The sequence below is a fragment of the Takifugu rubripes genome, chromosome 22, assembly GCF_901000725.2.
Source record: "Takifugu rubripes chromosome 22, fTakRub1.2, whole genome shotgun sequence".
In the NCBI taxonomy this organism is placed as follows: Eukaryota; Metazoa; Chordata; class Actinopteri; order Tetraodontiformes; family Tetraodontidae; genus Takifugu; species Takifugu rubripes.
The window spans coordinates 13,284,615-13,307,479 of record NC_042306.1 but is presented as its reverse complement, the minus strand read 5'-3'; the positions used below and the strand labels follow the sequence as shown (position 1 = coordinate 13,307,479).

Below are 22,865 nucleotides of genomic sequence, written 5' to 3'. Positions count from 1 at the left end.
TAGATTTTTGGATTCTAGAGGAAGTAGTCGTCGATGACGTTAAGTGGAGGAAGGCGTAGCTCGTCGCTCTCGCTGGGAACTGACCAGAGGAACGGAAAATGGCGGATCTCGAAGACGTTACCCTGGATGGGAGACCGCTCCAGTCCCTTCGAGTAGCGGATTTAAAAGCTGCTCTTGAGGAGAGGGGACTCTCAAAAAGCGGGCAGAAGAATACTCTCATAAAAAGACTAAAGGGGGTGAGTTGCGCTGCGGAATGCTAACGCACGGTTGCTACGAACTAGCGTTAACCGCGAGACGGGCTGATGCTCTCCCGAGGGCCGACGAACGAGTATCGTTACTGCCGAACATCGTAATATAGTTGCCGTGGTTCTGGGAGTATTAAGTAAATGAAAATGCCTTAGTCTTGCGGCAGTGTGATTGTGCAGCGCGCAGCCTCGCCTAACAACAATAAAAGAGCAAGGCGGAGAGTTAAATAAACTTGTTGGCCAATCTGAAAGAGTGTGTTGGGGTGATGTTGTCTTGTTAGCTTGTTTAGCTACTCATGCTAACACCGTGACTTGAGCGGTGGCCCGTTCGGTTCGCCGTGCGTCTCATCGCCGCCGCTTTCTGGCCACCGCACCGTTTGCCTTGCGTTAGTTTAGCAACGATCGCCACATTTTTTTGCGGGCATTAAGCCGCCCCACCACTTTTATCCAGCCTCGCTTCACGCCTGCGAAACGAGCCGATCGGATTGTTTTCCGCCAAATTTGGGGAACTTGGTTGAAACGCGTTCCGGTCTCGCCTGCGCCGCGCCGATTCACTTTGTTTACAATTGGGCCAGACTTCTTCGGTCCCGTTAAAGTTTAAATGTTCCGTTTGAAACGCGGAGTCAAACTTAGCGCGATCCACCGGCTAAAATGCGCCGTGTGACTTTAAAGCGGGGATGATGTGTTATGGCTGATGTGTCAGTCTCATCCCAAACTGACGGTGTCATTTAGCCACATTTGGGGGGGGAAATATGGACAATAACTTGATACTTGGACGTCAAAATGCAAAATTCTTGATTGCGCTTTACTCGATGTCATTTTACAGGCTGTGTCAAAGTTATTACTACAGTTTTTTTTTTTCCAAATGAGAATTGCTACCTGTTTTAGCTTAATTGTTATGTCTTCAGGTTATGTCTTTCCATTATCGCCACTAGTTTAACGACATATTGCAAAACAGCTTTGAAACACTTAAAATGAGCAACTACGTTAATGGTTGCCAGAAACTAGCAGGTTCAGAGTTAACCAGCTATTTACTCGCATCGATGAGTTTATGGTCAGTGGGAGGGTGCCTACTTGTTATTTGTGTGTAATAAATTGCCTTTTTCTTAATATAGGCTCTCATGTTGGAGAATCTGCATAGGACCTCCACAGCTCATGTTGGGCTGCAACCAAACTCCCAGGTGAGGTGCATTTGGTAGTTTCGGTCATGTCCACAGCGACAGAGGTTATAAAAGTATGTTGAAGTTGCTCCTAAAGCAGCGGTTCCGGTGGTTTGTTTTTAAAAAAATATGGGTTCTTTATTTAGATTGGTGAGGAAATGAGCCAGAACAGTTTTATCAAGCAGTATCTGGCTAAACAGCAGGAGCTCCTGAGGCAGCGTCTGGAAAGAGAGAGTTGTGAAGTGTACGACACAAATGGTAAGTGTCTGTCAAATTCTCAATGGCTACAAAGGGAATTGCAATACTCAACGTAATCTTTTTTGTTGTTGTTGTCGTGAACAGAACAAGAGGCCCACAGAGAGGTGAATAACAGTACTTCATGCCCACCTCAAGTGCAGGTCAGGCATCCGTTTGGAAATAATTGTAATGCAGTTTTTGTTTGTGGCTGAATCACTCACTTTGATGTTCTCATCAGGATGTCGCACCAGCATTAGATGAACAACACAAGCCACCTGGGCCTTCTGCAGAGGGATTCAGCGGAGCCAACGAGAGAGAAGCTAACCAGAACCGGGATGCTGACGTACCCAGTCCGGCTTCAGGTTCTGTAGCCACAAGTGTTCCTGGTGGTGAGCAATGGCCAGAGAGACATCCTTCATCTAATGAAGTTGGTGCCGACAGCGACGATGAGGATAGTGATGAAGGCGAGGAGGATGGCGAAGATGATGACTGGAACAGCGGTGGTGGCAGGAGAAGCCTCAGACAGCCAACCAGAGGGCCCTTGACCAGGGAGAGGTCTGGAGCATCCTATCAACCCCAGCAGCAGCAACAGCACATGCCTTCTCTCTTGTCCCCCCAACTCCGCCAACCTACGCCTCCCCCTTCCCCACCTCCAGAATTCAATTTCCCATTGCCCGACACTCCTAAACAGAGCCCCCCTAGTCCAGAAGTAGCCCCACCTAGGCGCTCACCTAGTTCCTCAAGCTCCGGTTCCTCCAGCAGTGACAGTCGCAGTAGCAGCCCAGAGCCACAGAGTGGAAGCGGAAGTGTTGAGCGCAAACCTGGGCCCCTGACCCTTCTGGCACGTAAAATGGCATCAGAAGGGGCATTTTCGGGAGTAGGTTGGCACAGTGGTGAGGGGAATGGTGACAGACAGGATACCAGTTCTGTCGCGGCCTCATCATTTCCTGGCAGAGGACCTCCAGAGGGTCTGGTGTCTGCAATCACTCACACGGCCAACACCAGTGGCCCTGTTTCATTTCCCATGTTTCCAGCCACCAGCCAGGGTGATGGAGTACAATCGACCCATATTCAAGTACCTGTGAGTGTGCTCAAAGCCACTGCAACAGAAGAAAGAAACAGAAGGGGGTGTAGTGAGACAGAACACACTGAAAGACAGGAGAGACAGAGAATAGCTGAACAAGAACAAGCCATGGAGGAAGAGGGGGAAAGAAATCTTGCACTGCTAAGAGCCGAAAAGGAAAGGGCTCTAGAAAGAGAGCGAATAGAAAAACAGCAGGCATTAGAAAAGGAAGAACAAGAAAGGGCTTTGCAGCTGGAGAGAGAACTGGCTCTTGACAGAGAAAGACAAGAGAAGGAATTAGCTTTGGTAAAAGAGAGAGAAGAACAAGAGCTAGCCTTAGCAAGGGAAAAGGCCCTGGAGCTGGAGAGGCAGAGGGAGCTAGAAAGACAGGAAGTAGAGAGGCAGAAGGAACTGGAGAGGCAGAGGGAGCTAGAAAGACAGGAAGTAGAGAGGCAGAAGGAACTTGAGAGGCAGAGGGAGCTAGAAAGACAGGAAGTAGAGAGGCAGAAGGAACTTGAGAGGCAGAGGGAGCTAGAAAGACAGGAAGTAGAGAGACAAAAGGTTCTGGAACAAGAACGTATCCAGAGGGAAAAGGAGAGGGAGAAGCAAGAGCGGGAAGAAATGGAAAGAGCGCTGCAGCAGGAAAGAGAAAGAGCTCTTGAACAAGAGAGATTAGAGAGGGAAAGAATAATGGAGGCTGCAAGGATTGAGAGACAGATGGCTTTAGAGCAAGAAAGAATAGAAAAAGAAAAGGCCCTTGAGGAAAAGCGCCTAGAAATGGAGAGAATAGAAAATGAAAAAGCTCAAGAACGATTGGAGAGGGAGAGAGCATCTGAGCAAGAGAGGATAGCGATGGAGGAAAAAGAGAAAGCGGCAGCTGAGAAAAAGCTAGAACAGGAGCGAGCACTGGAGGAGGAGAGGAAGGAAGCAGAGAGAGAATGTGACAGGGTGGAAAAGGACAAAGCTATGCAGGAGCAGGCCAGAGCCCTTGAAATGGCTGACAAGGAGAGGGAGATTCACCTCCCTCAATCCAAACGTAAATGTGAGGTTGGTCTCACCCCCCTGCCCACTCCTCCCTCCCTCTCTACAGGACCAGGTAGAAAGTCACCGACAGATGCTGGAGAGCAGGAAGATGTTTCCTCTTCACGGAAAGATGCTTCTGGTGCACCCACATCACCATCAGCCTCCCCTCAGTCTGCATTCAAGAAGTTCCGTTTCCTAAGGGAGTCACACATTCCGCCCCAGTCTTCCTCCCCTTCCGTCGTGATCAAGCGACCCCGAAAGTTCTCCGATGCTCCCCTCTCATCTGCCGCCTCTCCCGATGTTGCTCAACAGCAGCAGGAAGGCCTGGGCCCCGATGACAAGAAACAAGAGGAGCCAGTAAAGGTGGAAGAAGCTGCCACAGAAAAAAGAGAAGCGGAGGAAAGCCAGGAGCTTTCCAGCGCGGCGGAGACTGCTCAGAGGAGGGGAAGAGATGCAAATAAGGAAGAGAAGCAAGCGAGGAAAAGATCGTCGTCGCGCGACTCCTCCTCCTCAGAGTCCGACTCCGGGTCCTCGTCGTCGGGCTCCTCGAGCTCGTCCACGTCCTCCCAAGACAAATCGTCCTCCTCTTCAAGAAGTAGAAGAGTAAGTGAACAAATAGTGCAGCACCGGTAGTGAAATCTCTGAATCTGTGCACACTCACGCAAATGTCGCCCCCCCCCCCCCTTTTCCAATAGGATGGCAGAAACGAGAGGGGTCCGTCACCACATCGCAGGAAGAGACTGGGGTCCCAGCTTCAGGAATTACAAAATGAAAGCCAAAAAGCTCCCCCCCGTAAGAGCGAGCTGTCCGCGGCGAGGAGCGACACAACTCCCGACGACAGTTGCGCAAAGGTTAGACGAGATATGAGAGGACGCCGAAATGTGCCTCTGCTCTTCACCTGCTCATTGGGTTTAAACCCTTTTTATTCAAGGCTCAGAAGCGTTTGATCGACGAACCGAGGGAGGAGATGCAGAAGAAGAGAAAGGTCAGCGAAGCGGAGGAGGAAAAGGACGAGCAAAGGTTTGCATTCGAGATCTTAAAAGCCCCTTTTACACCTGGAATAAAGGCAATTGCTCCACATGCAAGAGTGAATACGCTATAATGCGAAAAATAAATGTGAACGTGGATGTGTGCACAGTTTAGGTGCAGTGGTAGGTGTGTGTTTCCAGATAAAATGTCTTGTGTGTTGGATTTTTCCACTTGTAAAACACACCTTAACTTGAGTGCAACTATCATCGTTATTGGGGTAGATGGACTATCACGCAAGGCTGTTATTTGGGACATATTCTTTTGTCATAAAGCGTTCCGGTCCTGCGGGTGTGCAGAGGGAAATGTCCGTGACAAACCGCGGTGATGAGAGATGCGTGCGCGCTGTTGACTTTCCCATCAGGCGATTTATGAGACCGCCTCGAAGGCTCTCGCGAAGATGCGGGTCCTGGGATTCTTTTTACCGTCTCCCGCAACATGGCTGCGCTCCGCCGCTAGTTTAGCTGCCGATGCCGCCCTGCGATTCCGCTTCTCCGCTCGTCGGCTCTGCTGAACGGCGCCGAGGCGTTGTCGGCGGCTGGCCCCGGACGACGGTCGCCGCGGTCATGTGCGTCGTCGCTCGGGTGGAAGGTAGGAGGGCAGCGGGGGGAGCGGCGCCGATGCGGCGCGGCGGTGTTAGCAGCGGCAGCGGCCCTTCGCGCTGCGCTTTACCGGTGCGGCTTTTTGGGGGGGGGGGGGGGTGTCTCGCGAGCTCCGCTAACGGGTGAATCTGTTCACGCGCGAGGCCAAAAGCAGACAGGCGGGGCGCGTGCACGTTTGCCGCTCAGGTCGTTAATTGATCGCTTCCGTTCGGTCTGGATGGCGCCGTTAAACGTGGCTGCGACTCCGCGTTCCTCCGCTCCCCGCAACCTGCTGACGAGGTCGTCTTTATAGCAATAAGGTTGAATAATGACCATCTGCGATCCGCTTGATTTAGTTATTTTGGCACGCGCTGCTCCGTGTCTGTGGGTCGATTGCGCCACTAAGCACGCGCCGCACGTATTATTATTGTTTTGTGATTTAAATGTTGTCTATAAGAGGAGTAACTGTTTCCTAGGTTAAACGAGCAGCATGTCGGGTTCTTGGATTTCAAACTTGTTTTGTCTGCTCTGATTAGCATTTTTTCAGGAACACATGTTACATACATTTCTCTTATCGGTTCCATCTTTGGCTGCTCCTTGTTTTTCATGTGACACAGACAATTGAAGGAAGCAGTCATGGCAGAATCGGAGAAGACTTCTGAGTCCTGTGAGGAGGTAAGTGATGTCAATAATTGTGACTCATTTGGCCCCCAAAACAGGGATTAAATCGGTTGACCATAGATAAATAAACCCCCACATCTGCATTACTGAGGAACACTTCCTGCCCAAATGTTTGCCATCTTTGTGGCTTCTGATGGTTCTTAACTGGACTAGAGGATTGAAAGATGTTGCCTTATCATGGTGGATAAATGATTCTTTATGATGCATCTATAACAACCATCATCAGAATTTCACTACTTTGTGACAGGAATATCAAAATCATGGACTTACACCCCCACTGACTTTTGACCAGTTTTGACATCTGTCACAAGCTCCTTTGGGCTAATTTTAAACGCCTCTCGACTCTTTTTAAGTCTGTGCTGTTTCTTATCTTGTTTTTCAGACACCAAAGGCCTTTTCAGCTCGCAAGATTTCTCTTGGCAGTAAGTGGAATATCCTGAATTATCTTCGGAATTAATGCAATATTAATAAACTCCCTATGCACGTATGAGGATTAATAAAAAAAATCTTACTTGCACTAGGCAGCAAATCATCCCCAGGCACGGGGAGCACAGAGGGCGAGCAAGATTGTGGGGCTGCAGCTGGTCGTAAGAGGAGGTGGGGCTCAAGCACAACAGTTACTGCCAAGAAACCTTCCATCAGCATCACCACAGACTCGCTCAAGGTAGTGCACGCACTGAACGGCCAACGTTTCATTTGTCGATAGTGGATTTGGACCTATTTATCTCACGCGTGCACGCTTCTTTTGCCCCCAGTCTCTGATCCCGGACATTCGGCCGAGTCTCGGCCAGGAGGCAGTCGTGGACCTGCACCCAGAGGAGGCTGTCCTGTCCGGAGCCGAGGACGAGGAGCAGGAGCATTCTGACCCGGACCTTCAGATCCGACGAACTGTTACACAGGTTGGCCGGCAACTCTTGAGATTGCTTCAATCGGATTTGGGTTCAATTTATTTAAAATTAAATAATTAATCTAATTTCTGCCCTCTGAAAAGGTTTGAGGTTCCACAAGGTTTCTGATCAGGAATTGAGTTAAAACCTTGATCTGTGTGCAGGTGGTGCACTCTGAGAGTCAGGAGAACGGACAGAAGGAAGCAAAGAGAAGTAAATACGAGGATGAGGAGGAGCTGCAGGCCGACGAGGTGTCAAAGGAGCAGGAAGAGAAGATGGACACCTCGTCTCCAGGTGCCACGGAAACCAAGTTCCCACCAGACACCAGCCGCGAAATCAACACTGGTAGCGAATCGCAAGGCAAGTTTTGACCAAACAACTTTAGTGCTGATGAGGCTGTCTTGAGGGGAGGTTTGAGTTTCTGTTCTTTTCCACAGTCGCTCCGAGTGACACGCTCGTCCGTCGCTCCATCAGCCAGCAGAGAACCGGAGTCTCCATCACAATCGACGACCCCGTCCGCACAGCCCGGCAGCCCTCGCCGCCCCGCGGCAAAGTCTCCTGCATCGTACACATCAGTAACCTGGTGAGAATTGTTAATAGATTTTTGATGGCTGATTTTTATTGCACGTGTATCTACCAACTGTTTGAAGCCGGGCGTTAACGTGCTGTGTGAATGGTGCAGGTGAGACCGTTCACCCTCGGGCAGCTCAAAGAACTGCTCAGCCGAACGGGCACCCTGGTTGAGGAAGGCTTCTGGATCGATAAGATCAAGTCTCACTGCTACGTTACTGTGAGTCCCAGCGCGTTCCCTGTCGGCAGCTCCCTGATTACTCACCAGCTGATTAATTACCCTCTTCTGTGACTCACGGTGTTTTTCCTCCCTTCAGTACTGCAGCTCGGAGGAGGCTGTGGCCACGCGAGCGGCTCTTCACGGCGTTAAGTGGCCTCAGAGCAACCCAAAGGTGCTCAGAGTGGACTTCTGTGAACAGGACGAGGTAAAAACGAGTGACTCTTGGTGCCTCTGCTCGCCGTCCATCTTCTAATCGCCTCCTCTTGTGTAGCTGGACTTTCACAAAGGCCTCGGTACAGCTGACAAACCCGGAGCAGAAGAACAAGGGCCCGACTCCGACCGCGGCCGGGCGGCGGCTCTGCCCTCTCTCTTTCTGGACAGAGACCAGTGGGCCGAGCGGGAGCGTGAGATGGAGCGCCGGGAGAAGGCGCGGGCGGAACGCGAGTGGGATCGCGATAAGGTCAGAGAGTTCGGCAAACCGGTGGACGAGAAGGAGGGAGGTCCCCGGAGATCCCGGTCCAGAGAGAGACGACGCAAGGAGAGGGGGAAGAGCAAAGAGAAGAAGGGTGAGAAGAAAGGTGAGAGGCTCAGGCACCGTTGTCCGATGACGGCGAAGAGCAAAGTGGAATTCTTTCAGTCTGCTGATGCCGTGCTGCTCTTCCAACTGTGGTTCTTGCAGAGAAACCTGAAGAACCTCCTGCAAAGCTGCTGGACGACCTGTTTCGCAAGACTAAGGCGGCTCCTTGTATATACTGGCTTCCTCTCACGGAGGAGCAGGTAAGACGAATCGCTCCAAGCTCTGCTCCACGCCATTTCTCTCTAACCTGTCCCCGACCTGCGCTCACGACTGCGAAAACGTTTTCAGTTCGTTGAGCGGGAGGCTGCCCGAGCCGAGCGGATGAAGGAGCGCGAGAAGCGGACGAAGGAGCGCGAGAAGCAGAGGAAGGAGCAAGAGGAGGAGGAGGAGAAAAAAAGGGAAGAGGAACGCAAGGAGAGGATGAAGGCCGCGGGCGATCGGAGCGAGGGCGAGAAGGACAGAGAGAGGGAGAGAGACCGGGGTCGGGACAGGGAGAGGGACAATGACAAACGCAGGGATGGCTACCGTAGGCCCGGGGGCAGCGGAGCGGGCGGGGGCCGGCGCTCTCGCAGCCGGAGCGACCCGCGAGAGCGGCGGCGTTAAGGGCCGGTGGGATGATGGGACTGTCAGAGGCCACCCTCTCTCTCGTTTGCCTTTCACTACATGTACTTCTGAGACCCAACAGAGGACCAACGGATGTCACCGACGTCTCGCTTTCCTGCCCCCCCCCCCCCCCCGAGCAAACCTCCACCTCCAGCCGTGCGTGTCAGAGGGGACCATGATTCCTTTGCAGTGTTGATTTCCAGTGTGCTTGTACGTCTCGCTCCTGTCAAGGTTTGATATTTTTCTTTATATACATGCATTTCTTTTCCCCTTTCCACGGTTTTCGACTGCAAAGCAGCGTAGCACACTGGGTCGCGTCCATTTCCCCGGTCGCCCCGGACAACAGGTGCCAATTGTAATTTGCTACCAGTGGTCATCGCGTCAGTGTTTAACTGCTCCCAACATTTGAACGAGGATCCTCCCGTTTCCGCATGTTGTTCCAGGTTCTCGTCACCAGTTCTGCCTAACGAGGAAGCTCCTCCCTCTGCGTTGAGGCTCGCATAATCTAAACAAAACAAAAATTATATATATTGGAAAAAGGTGTGTTTGGCATTTTGTACAGACTTAAAAGATTACTCACAACGGAGTCTATAAATGAGGCAGCTGTGGGGGTATTTTTGGACGTGTGAGATAACTACTAAGGTGGAGGCTGCGGCGTTTCTCATGACCGTTTAGAGGCGAGTGGATCCGGTCGCACCGCCCGGGTCTTCTCCCATCCACCATCCTCTTCCTCCTCCCGTTGTCAGACCCTGTCGTGTCAAACACGGGCCAAGACTGGAGGTTGCGTAAATAATCCTCTCACCGATGGTTTTAATATTCTTTTGAAATCATTTTATCATTTTAGTACCAAGTTTGTTTGTGTTTTTTTTTTTTGTTTTTTTTTTTTTTTTTATAATTTCTTCTTTGAGTACACCTATCAAGGGTGAATGTATAAAATAATAAAAACTGCAATTTGATGCTCTGCACCTCGGGATTCTGGTGTCTTTGCTGCAGCTGAGGACGGTTCTTCCTGCCTGGACGCTCTTCAGGACGGAGCCACAAGGTGTCGCTCACGCCACACTGGACAGTGATGGTTCCCCACTCCTCTAAATGGTGGCTGCGCAGAGAAGCTTCACTTTCTGCTCATAACCCCCCCCCCCCCCCCTTTAAATTTAAGGCTTCTCTCCAAACGTTCTGTCTGCTCTTCACATCTCTGTTGCCGTCGCGTTCAGTCTGCATCTCCAAACTCTCCTATCTGTCCTCGTCGGTGGCCTCCTTCCATCCCTCCGTGTTCATCCTGCAGAGCTCAGCAGAGCTCCTATGTAATTACGGCGCTCTGGTCGCTGAGCAGAACATTTTTCTCCCCTGATGCAACTCAAGTGGGTCTGGACTTGGGAGGACCAGTGAATCCTTCGCCCTGGCATCTCCCCGACAGCCCTGGAATCATTTCCCTGAGCGCAGCAGCCCAGATGGAATGAGGAGTTCTGGAAAAAGATGCGGTCTCCGCAGCGCGCTTATCTTATCGGGCCTGAGTGTTTGTGTGGATTGATGGTGCGAGCGAGAGTGCAGGTATGTCAGATATGCGTGTGCCAGGTGAGGCCTGACCAAAGGGGAAGTAAAGGGATGAGTTTCCAAAGTTATTTCCATAAAAGCAGAACTCAGAGTTACATGAGGTAGAATCAACATTTCTAGATAAATTACTAAATATGGATGGGGTCATCCTCTGGGGAGCCCAAGCGGAGGTTGAGGGAGCATTTTGCCCACTTGGGGGCAGTGAAGCAATTGTTGGTCTGAACTGACCCCCCCCCCCCAACCGATGAGAAGTCCTCAACTCGACACCAGAAGGATTGGAACATTTAACATTCTAATGTGCCTTTGCGCTGTGATTTCATAAAGATAGTTGGAATATCATCTGCTATTTTTCCAAGATTGCCATTTTAAGTTTTCACTGGAAACCAGTATGTGCTCTGGGATGGGATGGGGGGGGGGGGGGGGGCTTGTTGTGTCAGGCCGGGCGCAGCGGGCCGCCTGTGTCCAGTGTGGAGCTCAGGTCAGCAGTAAAACCTGCAGGAAACAGCCTCTGGGCTCAGCGAGTCCCCCTCAGTCTGATGGGTCAGCAGTAAAAACATGTTTTCACACTGCCCGCCCCCCCACCCAGCAGAACCACATAGACCTTTGAGTCCAGCCGGCGTTGGAGGCCCACGAAGCTCCTCTTTGGATCCTCTGATGTGGCCCGAGTGGTCTCAGACATTCTTTGAAACCTCCTGAGCCGCCGCCATGTTTGCCCCTCGCCCGCGGCCTCTGTTGTGATCCTCCCGCCGGCCGGTGGCGTGAAGACAGGGGAGGTGATTAAAGACAGACTTATCTCGACCATCTCCACGCGGAGATCGAGCTCCCCCTTGATCTCTGCCCGCCTCCTCCCCCCTCAGTGTGGCGACATGTATGTGCTTATGAAAACCAGATGATGAGACAGAGAAAATCGAATTCCTTTGATGCTTCGTTAACAGACCGCAGGAGACGGAGGAAGACTCCATGTAGTCCTCCACCAGGCCTGGAGGGGAGCAGGGGGATTTCCCCGTGGGTACGGTTGGGTCAGGGGGAGGGTAGCTGGTTCTGAGCGCCTTAATCAGCATCTCCGATGGTGGAGGCCTTTTTTTGGGCTGAAGGAAAGCAACCAAAAGGAGTCGACTGCTGATTGTTCGACTTCCTTGCACCTGTATTATTTTTCCACCCCCTCATCACCACACACCTCCCGCTGACATTCAGAACTCCTACTCGGTGGGCCGACGTGCACGGATCCGTCGACCTTTGGTGAAACACGCGGTGAAAATGAGAAATCTAAGACGGTGCGTCGCAGCCGGGGGGAAAGTAATTTTCCGCGCACGGCTTCACGGAGCGATAAATGCAGCGCGAACAGGAAAAAAAAAGCACGAGGTATCGATCCTCTCTCGCTGCACTCGTGCGCGTTTTATTCCAACTCTTTTACTGTTTTTCCTCCACTTTCAAAGCGCCTCTGGAGACCATCCAGTGCGCGTCTTTGTTGGTTTGACGCGCGTCCAGGGGAGCGCCGCATTCACATGCAACGTAAATAACCCATTTCCTTGAACGCAACTTCAAGAGGAAGTTCTCCATATGTCCTCCCTGGACCTGCTGCTTTGGACGTGAGCCGCCTTCAGACGTTCGGTTCCTGTTGTATTAGTGTTCGACACAGGATGTGGTCGAACTTTAACTCATGCAGATGAAAACCACGTGGAACGTATATAAACCCACAACTCCAGCTGACGACTGTGCTTCCCCTCGCTCACATCCTTCCCGGGAAGAACGCAACCCCCATTACTCCAGAACCACTTTATGTGAATACGAAGGAACACTTAGTCAGTCTTTTCTCTGAGGTCGGTTCTGTAAATACAGCCGCAGGGTGGTTTTTTTTTTTTTTTTTTTTTTTTGCTATTGTGTGACAAAATGGTCATCAGCAGGACTTCCCCTGTTTGTATGTGGTCTGAAACAGAGGCAGGAAATGTCCAGCGCAAAGGAGACCGACACAAAAGTGGTTTGCTCATGATATTCGAAGGGTGAAATGTTTCCCAAACCTGCAATCTGGGCGGGGAGCGACGCTTCTGTCCACCCGGGGAGGGGAGCCTGGCTGGAGCAGCCTTGTGCTCGGGCCCTTTGTTGGGCTTTGTGTGAAAAAGCCGTGAGTCATTTTACAGACAGCGAAGAAAAAGCTCTCCGGTTACACAGAGGGGACTGCGGGGAAGAATTCTGCTGAGGCGATTCTTTTTCCTCGCTGTGCAGAATCAGCTGGGGAAGGACCGAAAACATCAGACGCTGACCCGCGGCCCAGGGGCGGGACTGACGTGCGGGTCAAGGAGCTGGAGGACCGAGGCCTGCTGAGATCTGCTGAGGCAGGGAAAAAAACAGTTTTACTGTCTTCATTCTGACTTTGTTGTAAAAAGACAATTAAACAAATCAACCCCCCCGCCCCCCTCCTCCCCCAGCTCTCATAGCTGTGGCCTGCTGTGTGTCTGGCCTGCATGATGCAGTTGGAATTCCAGATGTTGCTCATGGAATCCTGCTCCATCTCTGGCCTCCAAATGTGACTCGCCCAGTTACCCCCCCCAAGCCCCCCACCCCTCCCCGTAAAGCCTCGTGACTTCTCTCCCCAGCCCTGACTTCTCAAAACACTGGAGAAGAGACGAATAGGCGCCCCTTCGTCATTTTGGGCACGATGGCGACACAAAGTCATCGTTTTAGGTGCACGAGCCCCGGTAGCGTCATCATAGAGGTTCTGACTCCCACCCTCATTGTTCCCCTCCAAGTCTGCCCTCACAGGGAGTTGTTGATTAGCAGGATCATGAAGAAGTTGGGGGGGGGGGGGGACGTTTGAGTTGGATGTTTGAGATTTTATTGGCTCGTGATGGATGGGAGTGCTGGCGCACCCGCTGCACGACGGACAAATAAAGGAATTTATGGCCGTGCAGGTCATGCGTGACGGCATGTTTGCGTTGCCGTGGTAACGGGGGCCTGTGCTGGTCACCCGAGGGTGTGTCAGCACCTCCACCGGTACCGGCAGGTATGATACACACACACACACACACACACGGAGTAGCTATCGCCGATATGTTCTCCTGCTGTACAGCAACAGTTTTACATCATCTTCATCCCTGTTTCTACTTAAGCGCTGGATCCCTGCCGCCTTTTCCATCCCAGTTTCTGGCCTGACATTTTCCGAAGCCCAGTAACAGAGTGGTGCGGTTGGGGAGCAAGAAACCTGGAGGTCCAGGAGGACTGGAGAAGGCTGGGAGGAGGAGCGACGTCGCCGATACAGCCCACGTAAGAGCTGGAAGAAACACTGATAAAGCGCGCGCTGTTTCCAATTTTATTCACGACGCGTACGACTTTAAGAGCATCATGTGACTTTTTAAAGTGTATCTGAAAGCCTGGAATAACTTATGAACGTGACTAAGTGAAAATCAAAGCACAGAAAGCATTTTAGAATGACTTTATTCAGTAAGAAATGCTTATATAAGCGTAGGAAAACACAAACTCATTGCAAAAGCTGGATCATTACTATTATTATCACGGTTGCCATCATTGCTGCTGCTAACTAGCCTCTCACTTGTGGTGTAACAGGGCTTATAATTAAGTACGATGACAAAAGGGAGTCATTTTCAGATCTTTCAATTTATTTTCAATATTCAAGGTAAAAAAAAAAAAATCAAGTTTCCAGAATACATAATCCCCGTCCCCATTCACTGTCCCCACAAATATAAAATTAAGGCCACTTTCAAAACTGAATGTCACTGTCCAGCAGGACTTTTTAATGACAATGTACAAAACACACACTTCTTTTTTTTTTTTTTTTACACAACAACAACAACAATAATAGTAATGGTCATAATTAGAATGACATCATTTTAATAGTCAGCGCTAAAGACATTAGTATAAAAAAGAAAAAAAGACATTCGCATTAAAGAGTGTAGATTAAAGAATCTCATGATTCAGTTGGCGCTTTGGTTCCCTTTTCTGCTCCCTACTGGCTCGGACACGTTCATCGCTGGCCGACCGGACTTCCCCCAGTTGTGCACTCTGATAGTGATAGTGCACGTGGCTCCGTTCGGTCACGTGTGTCTCTCACTGGGTGGTGGGGAGACGCCGCCGCCGCCGCCATTCGCAAATGTGGTCATCAGTGGGTATGTGCAATTCGACAGGTGGGGGGGGAAGCGAGCGAAAGGACTGCTTACTGGAAGGAGCATGCAAGGGTGGGTGGTGTGTGTGTGTGTGTGTGGGGGGGGGGGGGGTTCAAGGCGGAAATTCACGAGGACAGAACACTGACCACTAAAACTAAGACGGTGAAAGAAAAGGCTAAAACAAACAGCAAAGAGCTGGCGTCAGTGACCACGAGGCCGGCTGAGACGGACGGGTGAGAAAAAATAACAGAGGGGCGGGATGAGAGAAAGGGCAAAAAGAAAGAAAGAAAAGGCAGTGGTAAGGTGGTTTCACCTCTTTCTCTCGCTCTCCGATTACGTTCCCGTCCACTTTTTTTCCCCCCACCGCTCTTCTCCCGGTGCGTCTACACCTTATCCAATAAGGAGCGTTGGAAGTAGAGGAGTCGCCTGGGAGTGCCATACCAGCGGAAAAACACCAAGGCGGCCAGCGTCACGATCACGCACGCTAGCAGGAAGAGCGGCACCACCACCATCGCTACTTTATTGCCCCCACCGACCGCGTCATCGTCACCCACTTCAACAATGATCACCTCCGTTTCCTCGTCCTCTCTCTCCCTCTCTCGCTCCCTCTCTCTGTCCCTCTCTCGCTCCCTCTCTCTCTCCCTCTCTCGCTCCCTCTCTCTATCCCTGGTTCTGTCTTTATCTTCACGTTCCTTGTCCTTCCCCCTTTCCTTGTCCTTGTCGTGTCCACCTCCGCCTTTGCCTCCGTCTGTCTTGGGGTCTTCGTTCGGGCAGCCCATCCAGTCCCGCAGGGCCGATTTGGGATACCCGGGCTCCACGCGCATGACCTGGTTGTTGAACTTCCAGTACTTGTTGGCTTTGTAGAAGTACGTGTACGCTGTTGATGGGAGACAGAGAAGAAACAAAAGGGATCACGACGTGGCCGATGTCTTGATTTCTGGCGTCCAAACGCCGCGTTTACCTTGATCTTTACTCATGAAGGCTGCTTTGAAGTTGTCGGGCACTCCCTGCCACACGCTGATTGACTTTGGATAGCCGGCGTCAACGGATCGCGACGCTTCGTTGAAGCGATAATACCTGAGAGGGGACGGTTCAGGAGGTTATTTCGTCGTTAGTTTTGAGGCGGTCCAAAAAGTCGCAGACTCGGCGACTGGTCCTGCCGCCGTTGTACCTCAGCGTGAAACCCAAAACCGCCTCAGTGACATTAGCATCAACCATCCTAACAACCGGCCTCTGAAAATAAGGCATGAAATTGTCCTCAGAAGACGGTTTCTGTGCAATTTTGGTTGTTTCTTTTAAATAACTCCATCCGTTTGTCCTTGTTTATGTTGGTGGCTTTTCCAGTGTAAGCACTGACTGACATTTTTCCCAACGTTTCATAACAAGGACGAGGGTTTAAATAGGGGTACGCTAACTAAGGTCTGCTTTCAATGTTTGGACAAGAGGCAGATTCTGTTATTCAGGACTGTCGCTTGAGCGGTAATTCCGGATGAAACGCATCTGCTGACGCAGGTGGGAGGTTTTCCTGAGGGATGTAATGTTTTGTGACTAACTTGTTTGCTCTGAAGTAAAACGTCTGGCCGGTCGGTGTGTAGTAGAGCGCCGCGTCTATTCGATCTCTGGGAAGTCCGCTGCCCATTTCGTTCAGATTCTTGGGGAAACCGGGGTCCAGATTGGACTCGGTGAACACCCAATATCTGTCCCCTGCAGAGAGTCGGTCAAGAAACGGAACATAAGGACGGCTGCTCTGAAATCTCCCACGTGGTTAAATTAGCAAACGGGACTCGCCTTTGAAGAAAGCAAACTTTCCATCTTCTCTCTCAAAAGCAGAGTTGATGTGGGTGGGCAGTCCCCTCCAGAACTGACCAATGGGCATGGGGTATCCGTCCATCACGTGGTTGTTGCGTACCCTCCAGAACCACTTGTCCTGGAACAAACGGTAACTGTTAGCTCACAGCGCCACTGTCGCCTCCAACGGTCCGAGGAGGGCGCCTGAGTCTACCTTGAACACAAACATTTCCCCCCGGAGGGTTGTGATGGTGTCAAAGTGGCCATCGCAGATGTTGGGGCCAACATGGGGCTTGTCAGGGGCGTATGTGGGCTGAGTACCATAGTCTGGTGTAACAGGAGGCGGCTGGGGACCCGATCCGGACCCTGCAGAGGCGTAAAGATCCAGTGTTTCAGGCACCGTTAATGGGCTGTGACAGCGGTTCGCAGCGTGACTTGATAACTCACCATAAAGTTGCTGGATGCCTCTGCGATCGTCATCGGGGAGTTCAAAGTTTTCTGTGTCCATCCACTGGTAGAAGGGAGCCATGATGGCTGAAGGGTCGTTGGAATGCTCCAAACCCAGAGCGTGGCCCAGTTCATGCACCGCAACCAGGAAAATGTCATTACCTGTGAAACCACAGTAGATGGAAGATAATTTTTTTTCAGTCACACAAATGTGCACCAGTAACCAACAATGAGGTCATGTGAGCATGTGTCAGAGTCCCAAACAGCTGATGCGGCAGAGTCGCACTCCCTTTACGTAGCCTGGGGCTTTTTCGCCGGACCTGCTGCTGCTCGCCTTTTCCTCGCAACATCAGAATTCCCAGTAACTGCCAAAGTCTGCGTCAGCAGGGTCTTTTTAAAGGCGAAAAAAAGTCCCGTCCTCAATAACCACGTATCTAACGGAGCCTCACCTGTCAGATCCCGGTTTTTGACGGTCCAAGGCTCGGCTGCATCAAAGTGGGTGTCGCCGCCGATGCCGTTTCCAGGGAAATAGGCATGGGCGAGGAATCCACCCTCCCCGTCAAAGGGACTGCTGTCACCATGGAAACCCTCGCCGAAGAAGAGCATGATGTCTGCAAACTCCTCCACTCTGTCCCGTATGTAGCTGTAGGGGATTTCCCGGAACCGGAGCGGAGTGATGCTCTCCCACACCTTGAAGGCCTTCCTGATGGCCTCATAGGTCTCGTACTCGCCCACCTTGGGGGTGTAATTCTGTATACTGAGAAAGTGAAACAGGATGTGTGGATGGAGGGGAAGAAAGAGTTAATAATCACTTCTTATTCCGCTTGAGGAAAGGGCATTTGTTTCCATGACATCACCCAAACAGAGCGTGACTTACGAGAAGGTGACTTCGTTCTTGTTCCACTTTAAGCCCTGGATGGCGTATCTCTTCCTCCTCAGGTTGCTCTTCAACTCTGCCCCAAACTTGTCTGGAACACCACAGCGCGGTCGCTTCATGGCCCTGCCAGAGACACGAAACCACTCAGAACAGCGCAGGAATGCTGCCCGTCGCAGGCGTGCGCCGGGTATAAAGCCGCGTTTCCCAACGCCGCCGTTTGAAGGGGCTCACTGGATGGTGTTGTCGTCGATGGAGCCGGTGACGGTGAGGCCGTAGAACCTCTGCATGGCGGCGATGGCTGAGGTCACGGAGTGAGGCGAGCGGAGGGAGTGTGTCCTCAGGTCGCCCGGGGGCAGGTACCCGTACTGCTGCAGCCATGACTGTCGAAGGAGACAACAGCGTGAATCACCGCCTGAGTTGCGCAACATCGCCACGGAAACGCTCAGCCGAGTAAGGAGCGAGGGCGCGTGACGGGTCACCCGAGTGTTGTTGATCAAAACCCTGAGTCACGACGCCGCGGAATGATCCTGGCAAAGGGTCCAGGATGTTTTCACGCCACGGCAGCAAAAACACATTCCTGACTGACAACACGAATAACGGCTTTGTTGTGGCGTCCGCACGTTCGGAGCAACGTCACCGGGAGCACCTGGCACGCTCCCGTCCGGCAACGTAACGCTGAAAACCCTCGAACAGAGACGGTTGGCGTTCCAGCAGATGGCTGCCAGACCGAAAACAGAAAAACAACCCCTCCAAGTCCAGTTTCTGTGTTCTGCTGAGTTTGTCCATGAAGAAGTGATTAGTTTGAGGCTCCGGCAGAACAAAACACGACGGTCAGTGAGTTGCACAAGCGGCTCCCTCGGCCTGACCTTATTTTCCCCTAGCAACTCGTTTCGCTCTTCTTCTGGTGGTGTTCCAGCTCCACACCTCTCGCCCACAGAGCTCCTCCGAACCTCTCAAACTAAAGCTAAACGGACACCAAAGGAACCCCTTTTGTCAGCTTTAACGATGTGTTTTCTTGAGGATATCCGTCACAGATCCGTGAACGGGTCTCTCCTCACAACTTTCCATACATTTAGTGTTTTCCTGCAACGTTGTCAGCTCTGAGAGGACGCTGCATGTTTCTGCAGAATTACACGTTGGGACACGCTCGGAGCGATGTTACTTAATGGGAGCTCCTCGTTTGGATGGGTACAGTGCACATCTGTTTGGAGCAGAACAGAACGGGAGTGTCCCAGGTTGGGACCTGGCCTTGTGCAACCTCCAGGCCAGTAGCAGCAGCTGCCCAGTCAACCAGTAATTTCAGTGGGAATTTCTTCATCCTTGCGTCCAAAACCTCAAACTCTTCCCACTCTCGTCTCTGTCTTCGCCTCCGGGCTCCGCGCCTCCTCCTTGATCCCTCTCTTATGGAAAACCCAGAAACTTGAAGGGTAAAAATGTAGGACCGACCACACCCAGAGCTCCTTTATTACCGCCGCCTATCTGGCATTTCTAACATCTCTAACAATCAGATTTTTTAGCATTTTGGAGCTAATATTATGTAGCAAATGCAGGAGCCAAGTCCCGGCTAATCCGTCTCTCTGTGTCTGTCCTACAGACAGTCGGAGGTCATTCCCTACTGAATGGGTGCATTCTGGTTGGGAATCACTCCGGCGGACACATAAAGAGTCGCTGTTTCAGTTCATCCACCCCTGTGGGAAAGTCAAACATAAGCTTCAGCAGCTCGGGATCAGATGGATTTCAATCTGAACATACAGAAAATTGTGTAGGGCCATTCGACCCTAATCTTCTCCCTATACACCTTCTCTGTGTTTTCTTTCCTCCACCGTGCGCGGTCAAAAGGCCTGCTGTTGACTGACACTGAGCATTTGTTTTACCTTCTGGGCTCCCACGCTTGATTCACAGCTCCCTCAGGTGACTCGACAAGGTCTTATTCACCCTGGCGCTGGGCTATTTTTGAGGCTGGTAATGGGCTGAGTAACTAAAGCAGCGGCAGGAAGAGGAAATGGTCACTATTTTCAAAGGCATAGGAGCCAACAGCCCAGACTATTGCAGGTCTGTGATGAAGACTCGTGGTTCCCACAGTCTTGTCCAATAAATTCAGAAGAACCTTCACTCACAGGCCATAAATTCAGGCATTTTTCCAGTTATTAACCATTATGAGTCTTCAGGCAGCAAGATGTAGCTCCAGAAATATCAATATGAACATTGTATGCTAATAATAACTGACTTTACAATATTTACCCTGCACACCAGGCCTTTATACCACAAAGCCTTCAAGTAAAAAGGTTTTAACCGTTTACGGCTCGTTGTGGAGAGCCCGCTGTCCTCTGTTTATGCACTATTCACCATTACTTTAGGCTAATAGGTTTCATTGTTTTTCCTCCCACATCTGCAGTCCACATCAGGGAAACACCACCGTTAAGGTCTGGGAGTTTGAACGGTGCAGTCATGAGAGTTTATTGCTAAATGGAAGACTTAAGAGAAGCAAAGGGTTGCTATGGATCTCTGTAGCATAAGAGAGAGGTTTCAGAGTCAGATGTTCCATTAATGGAGGCCAGGAGATGAGATTCATGGTTATATGGGTCAAATGCACACACACACACACACACACACACACACACACACACACACACACGCACGCTCCCAGTAGAATCTAGCTGTAAGCTATCATAAACGTATGAAATTATTGCTCCCTCTCCTCTGGCAGCAGCTCATTATTGGCTTTTGCTGCTTGCTCGTGTGTCTCGAGGGAGTTGACTGTTGAAATCCAACTTGTTGATGTACTTTTGGGAGAAAGGAAAAAAAAAAAGACTGGCAGCTGGTCAACGCACACGTAGAAACATCTTTAAACGGGTGTCCCCCCCCACATCCCCCCAGCTGCTGTCCATTAAACACCAGGTCTGCAGCCAACAACGATAAGACCTCGTGACAAAGGAGTGGAAAACACGGACCTGCGCCCACATGACCGATGAGGAACACAGAGACCATCTTAAATGTGTGCGTTTCCTCCTTAAAGAGGAAGTGAGGCGATGACCTCACGCTTCGCCATACATCCTTTGACCACTTCTGCCCTTCGGGCCGCCAGCTTCTGACCTTTTAGAGGCGACGTTTTCCTAAATCCTCCCCGGAAGAAAGAGGGCATATGTTCATACGGGATGTGTGTCACACCGCCCTCTAATTTAATTCCTGCCTTCCTTTCTTTCGATTGCATCACTCCCGTCACCACAATGCCGTCCTTTCTAGTCCGCAACAGCCTCCTCACTGTCTGCTCCGCTTTCATCACTCCTCTTCCTCAGCATAAATGACCTCAGCGCCTCGTTAAAGACGCCGTGCGTGCGTGCGTGTGTGTGTGCGCGTGTGTGTGATTGCTGACACACTAACCAACGTCCCACTGCCCTCTTCCTCTCTCCACCACAGACATGACTTGCCGACATCCTCAGAATCCTGACGGCCGCTCTCACACACTGACCAGCAGGAAAACCCTCCGCTGGACTTCCTGCGGCCTGGAACCAGGTGCTGATACAGGCGGGTTTTATATCCATGCTACGAGATTCTACGTGATTATAGACCTCCGTAAGCTCTGCCCCTCTGTGTCATGTAGTTTGATCTCAGCTGATGTCAACGTTATGGAAAGCTTGGGTTCATAAGCATATTAAAAATAACATGGTTAGCTTATAGAGCAGCATCAGCCCGTATTAAAAGTCACTGGGTTGGAAAAGCTGCGTTCAAAGGTTGCAAACTGTGGCGATTCCCATCCAATCACTGATTCTCAGCCATATGTAGGTCATTTGTGTTGAGTTACAGTTGGAGTACGGCTGGAATTATCATTCCGTATTCCACAAACCACAAGATGGATCCAGTGATTCAGACACTTTTGGCACTTCAGCGCGACCCAGCAAAAATCACACACAAGCATTTTTTGTTTGTTTGTTTTTGAACCAAGCGTCGACGGGACCGGAGGAGGCAAATGTTTGGGGACTCGCATCAGTGCCGCTTCCTGCAGAAGTTGAGGAGCGTCCAGATGTTTTTGGATGACTGCCGATGTGCAGGTTCGAGAGGGACGTGATCTCAGCAGGTTTTTGGATCGGAATCATTGTTCAAAGGCTTGGGAGTGATCTTTCCGCAGCAATCACAGCTGACATGCTGCAGATGCCCACCTCCCTCAGAAAGACTTAACTCGGGACAGATGGCAGCGATTACACCCTTCTTCGGAATAAAGCTACCGACATCTATCGGCCCCCCAATTTGCATTTGTTTCTGTTCTGCCTGCTCAGCATTTCTCAGCCTTTTCCCCAGCGCTCTCCTCATTATGGGCTGTTTCCTCTCACCGGGGTCAGGGCCCTCCCCATATTTTTGTTGTTACCGTCATTAGACTTCACAAAGCCAAGTGTTTTTGACTACGTTTGTGGGTTTGGCCGAATGACAATCAGGAACTCTGACTTCTTAGAACGTTGCTATTCACCCGAAATTAACCTTTTTAATCAATTTATCTGGCTATTGATGTCTTTCTTGCTTTCGTGTATGCGGGGCTGTCTGGGTTACATCTCCAACCGTGCGCTGTGGACTGCTCATCTCAGATTTACGCCTTTGTGTGGAGTCTCACCTCTGGTTTGACTTCTCTGTCCGTCGATCCTTGTGCGCTCAGCTCCAAAACCACCGCCAACAGCAGCAGCCGGACAGGCGACTTCAGCTTTGGAGCCATCGCTTGAATCACCTTTAAAACGCTAAAATAAAATAAAAAAAATCGAACACTTTCCTAACTCGCTACCTGTAAACTTGTCAGATCATCATACGGGAGATTTCTTTCAAAGCGCGTTCGGCGCACCGATTCTTCGATTCCCGCAGATCCCGCAGCGCTGCGTTTCTGTAACTTATTTCTTACAGAACCAGCAGAGGGGTTATTCCAGTCTGCGCATTCTCCTTTAATTCTGGGACCTTACTGGGAAACGGAAGTCCGAATAGCTGCGCGCCTTTTACGCCTAAAACTTTGCTCCAGATGTTGCGGCAGCCTTTGTTTTCCACGCCCGGACAGTCCCTCTTCTCCGTCGGCTTATTTTGATCCTCTCTTCTCCTCCGCTCGTTGCAGACGTGGTAGTTTGATTCTCCCCAGAGACCTTTAGCCGGAAAGTAGAGGGTTGTAAACCTCCCCCTCCTAATTCATCCCGCCCCTCCACCGCGGACAGCCGAAACTAACTTGATGACCTTGGCATT

General features: G+C 51.0%; 2 protein-coding genes and 1 long non-coding RNA gene across 4 annotated transcripts; 2 read left to right on the top strand and 1 right to left on the bottom strand.

Moving 5' to 3' along the window:
* Positions 1-55: 55 nt before the first annotated feature.
* On the top strand, positions 56-9,838 carry acin1a (apoptotic chromatin condensation inducer 1a). Its single transcript, XM_011618911.2, has 18 exons — positions 56-236; positions 1,361-1,426; positions 1,552-1,663; positions 1,748-1,803; positions 1,881-4,331; positions 4,424-4,579; positions 4,660-4,748; positions 5,953-6,010; positions 6,399-6,438; positions 6,538-6,680; positions 6,772-6,915; positions 7,068-7,263; positions 7,341-7,486; positions 7,586-7,693; positions 7,791-7,898; positions 7,965-8,271; positions 8,373-8,470; positions 8,559-9,838. Exons 1-18 carry the CDS (start codon positions 99-101, stop codon positions 8,871-8,873), a joined length of 4,731 nt encoding a protein of 1,576 aa, XP_011617213.2. The 5' UTR covers positions 56-98; the 3' UTR covers positions 8,874-9,838.
* A 2,456-nt stretch (positions 9,839-12,294) lies between these two features.
* Positions 12,295-21,868, top strand: LOC115247948 (uncharacterized). The gene is made up of 4 exons (XR_003887001.1): positions 12,295-13,425; positions 13,532-13,685; positions 21,072-21,167; positions 21,598-21,868. It is a non-coding gene; the product is annotated as an uncharacterized lncRNA (long non-coding RNA).
* On the bottom strand, positions 14,018-22,776 carry mmp14b (matrix metallopeptidase 14b (membrane-inserted)). 2 transcript variants are annotated; one of them, XM_003977721.3, is made up of 10 exons: positions 22,258-22,774; positions 17,886-18,034; positions 17,655-17,777; positions 17,227-17,534; positions 16,778-16,939; positions 16,545-16,696; positions 16,331-16,469; positions 16,096-16,246; positions 15,504-15,619; positions 14,018-15,419 (listed from the first exon to the last, which is right to left on the bottom strand). In XM_003977721.3, exons 1-10 carry the CDS (start codon positions 22,354-22,356, stop codon positions 14,926-14,928), a joined length of 1,893 nt encoding a protein of 630 aa, XP_003977770.2. In that variant the 5' UTR covers positions 22,357-22,774; the 3' UTR covers positions 14,018-14,925. The 2 variants fall into 2 exon arrangements, with proteins under 2 accessions (XP_003977770.2, XP_011617214.2); XM_011618912.2 differs by having other exon boundaries at positions 16,545-16,939; positions 22,258-22,776.
* Between the last annotated feature and the right edge of the window lie 89 nt (positions 22,777-22,865).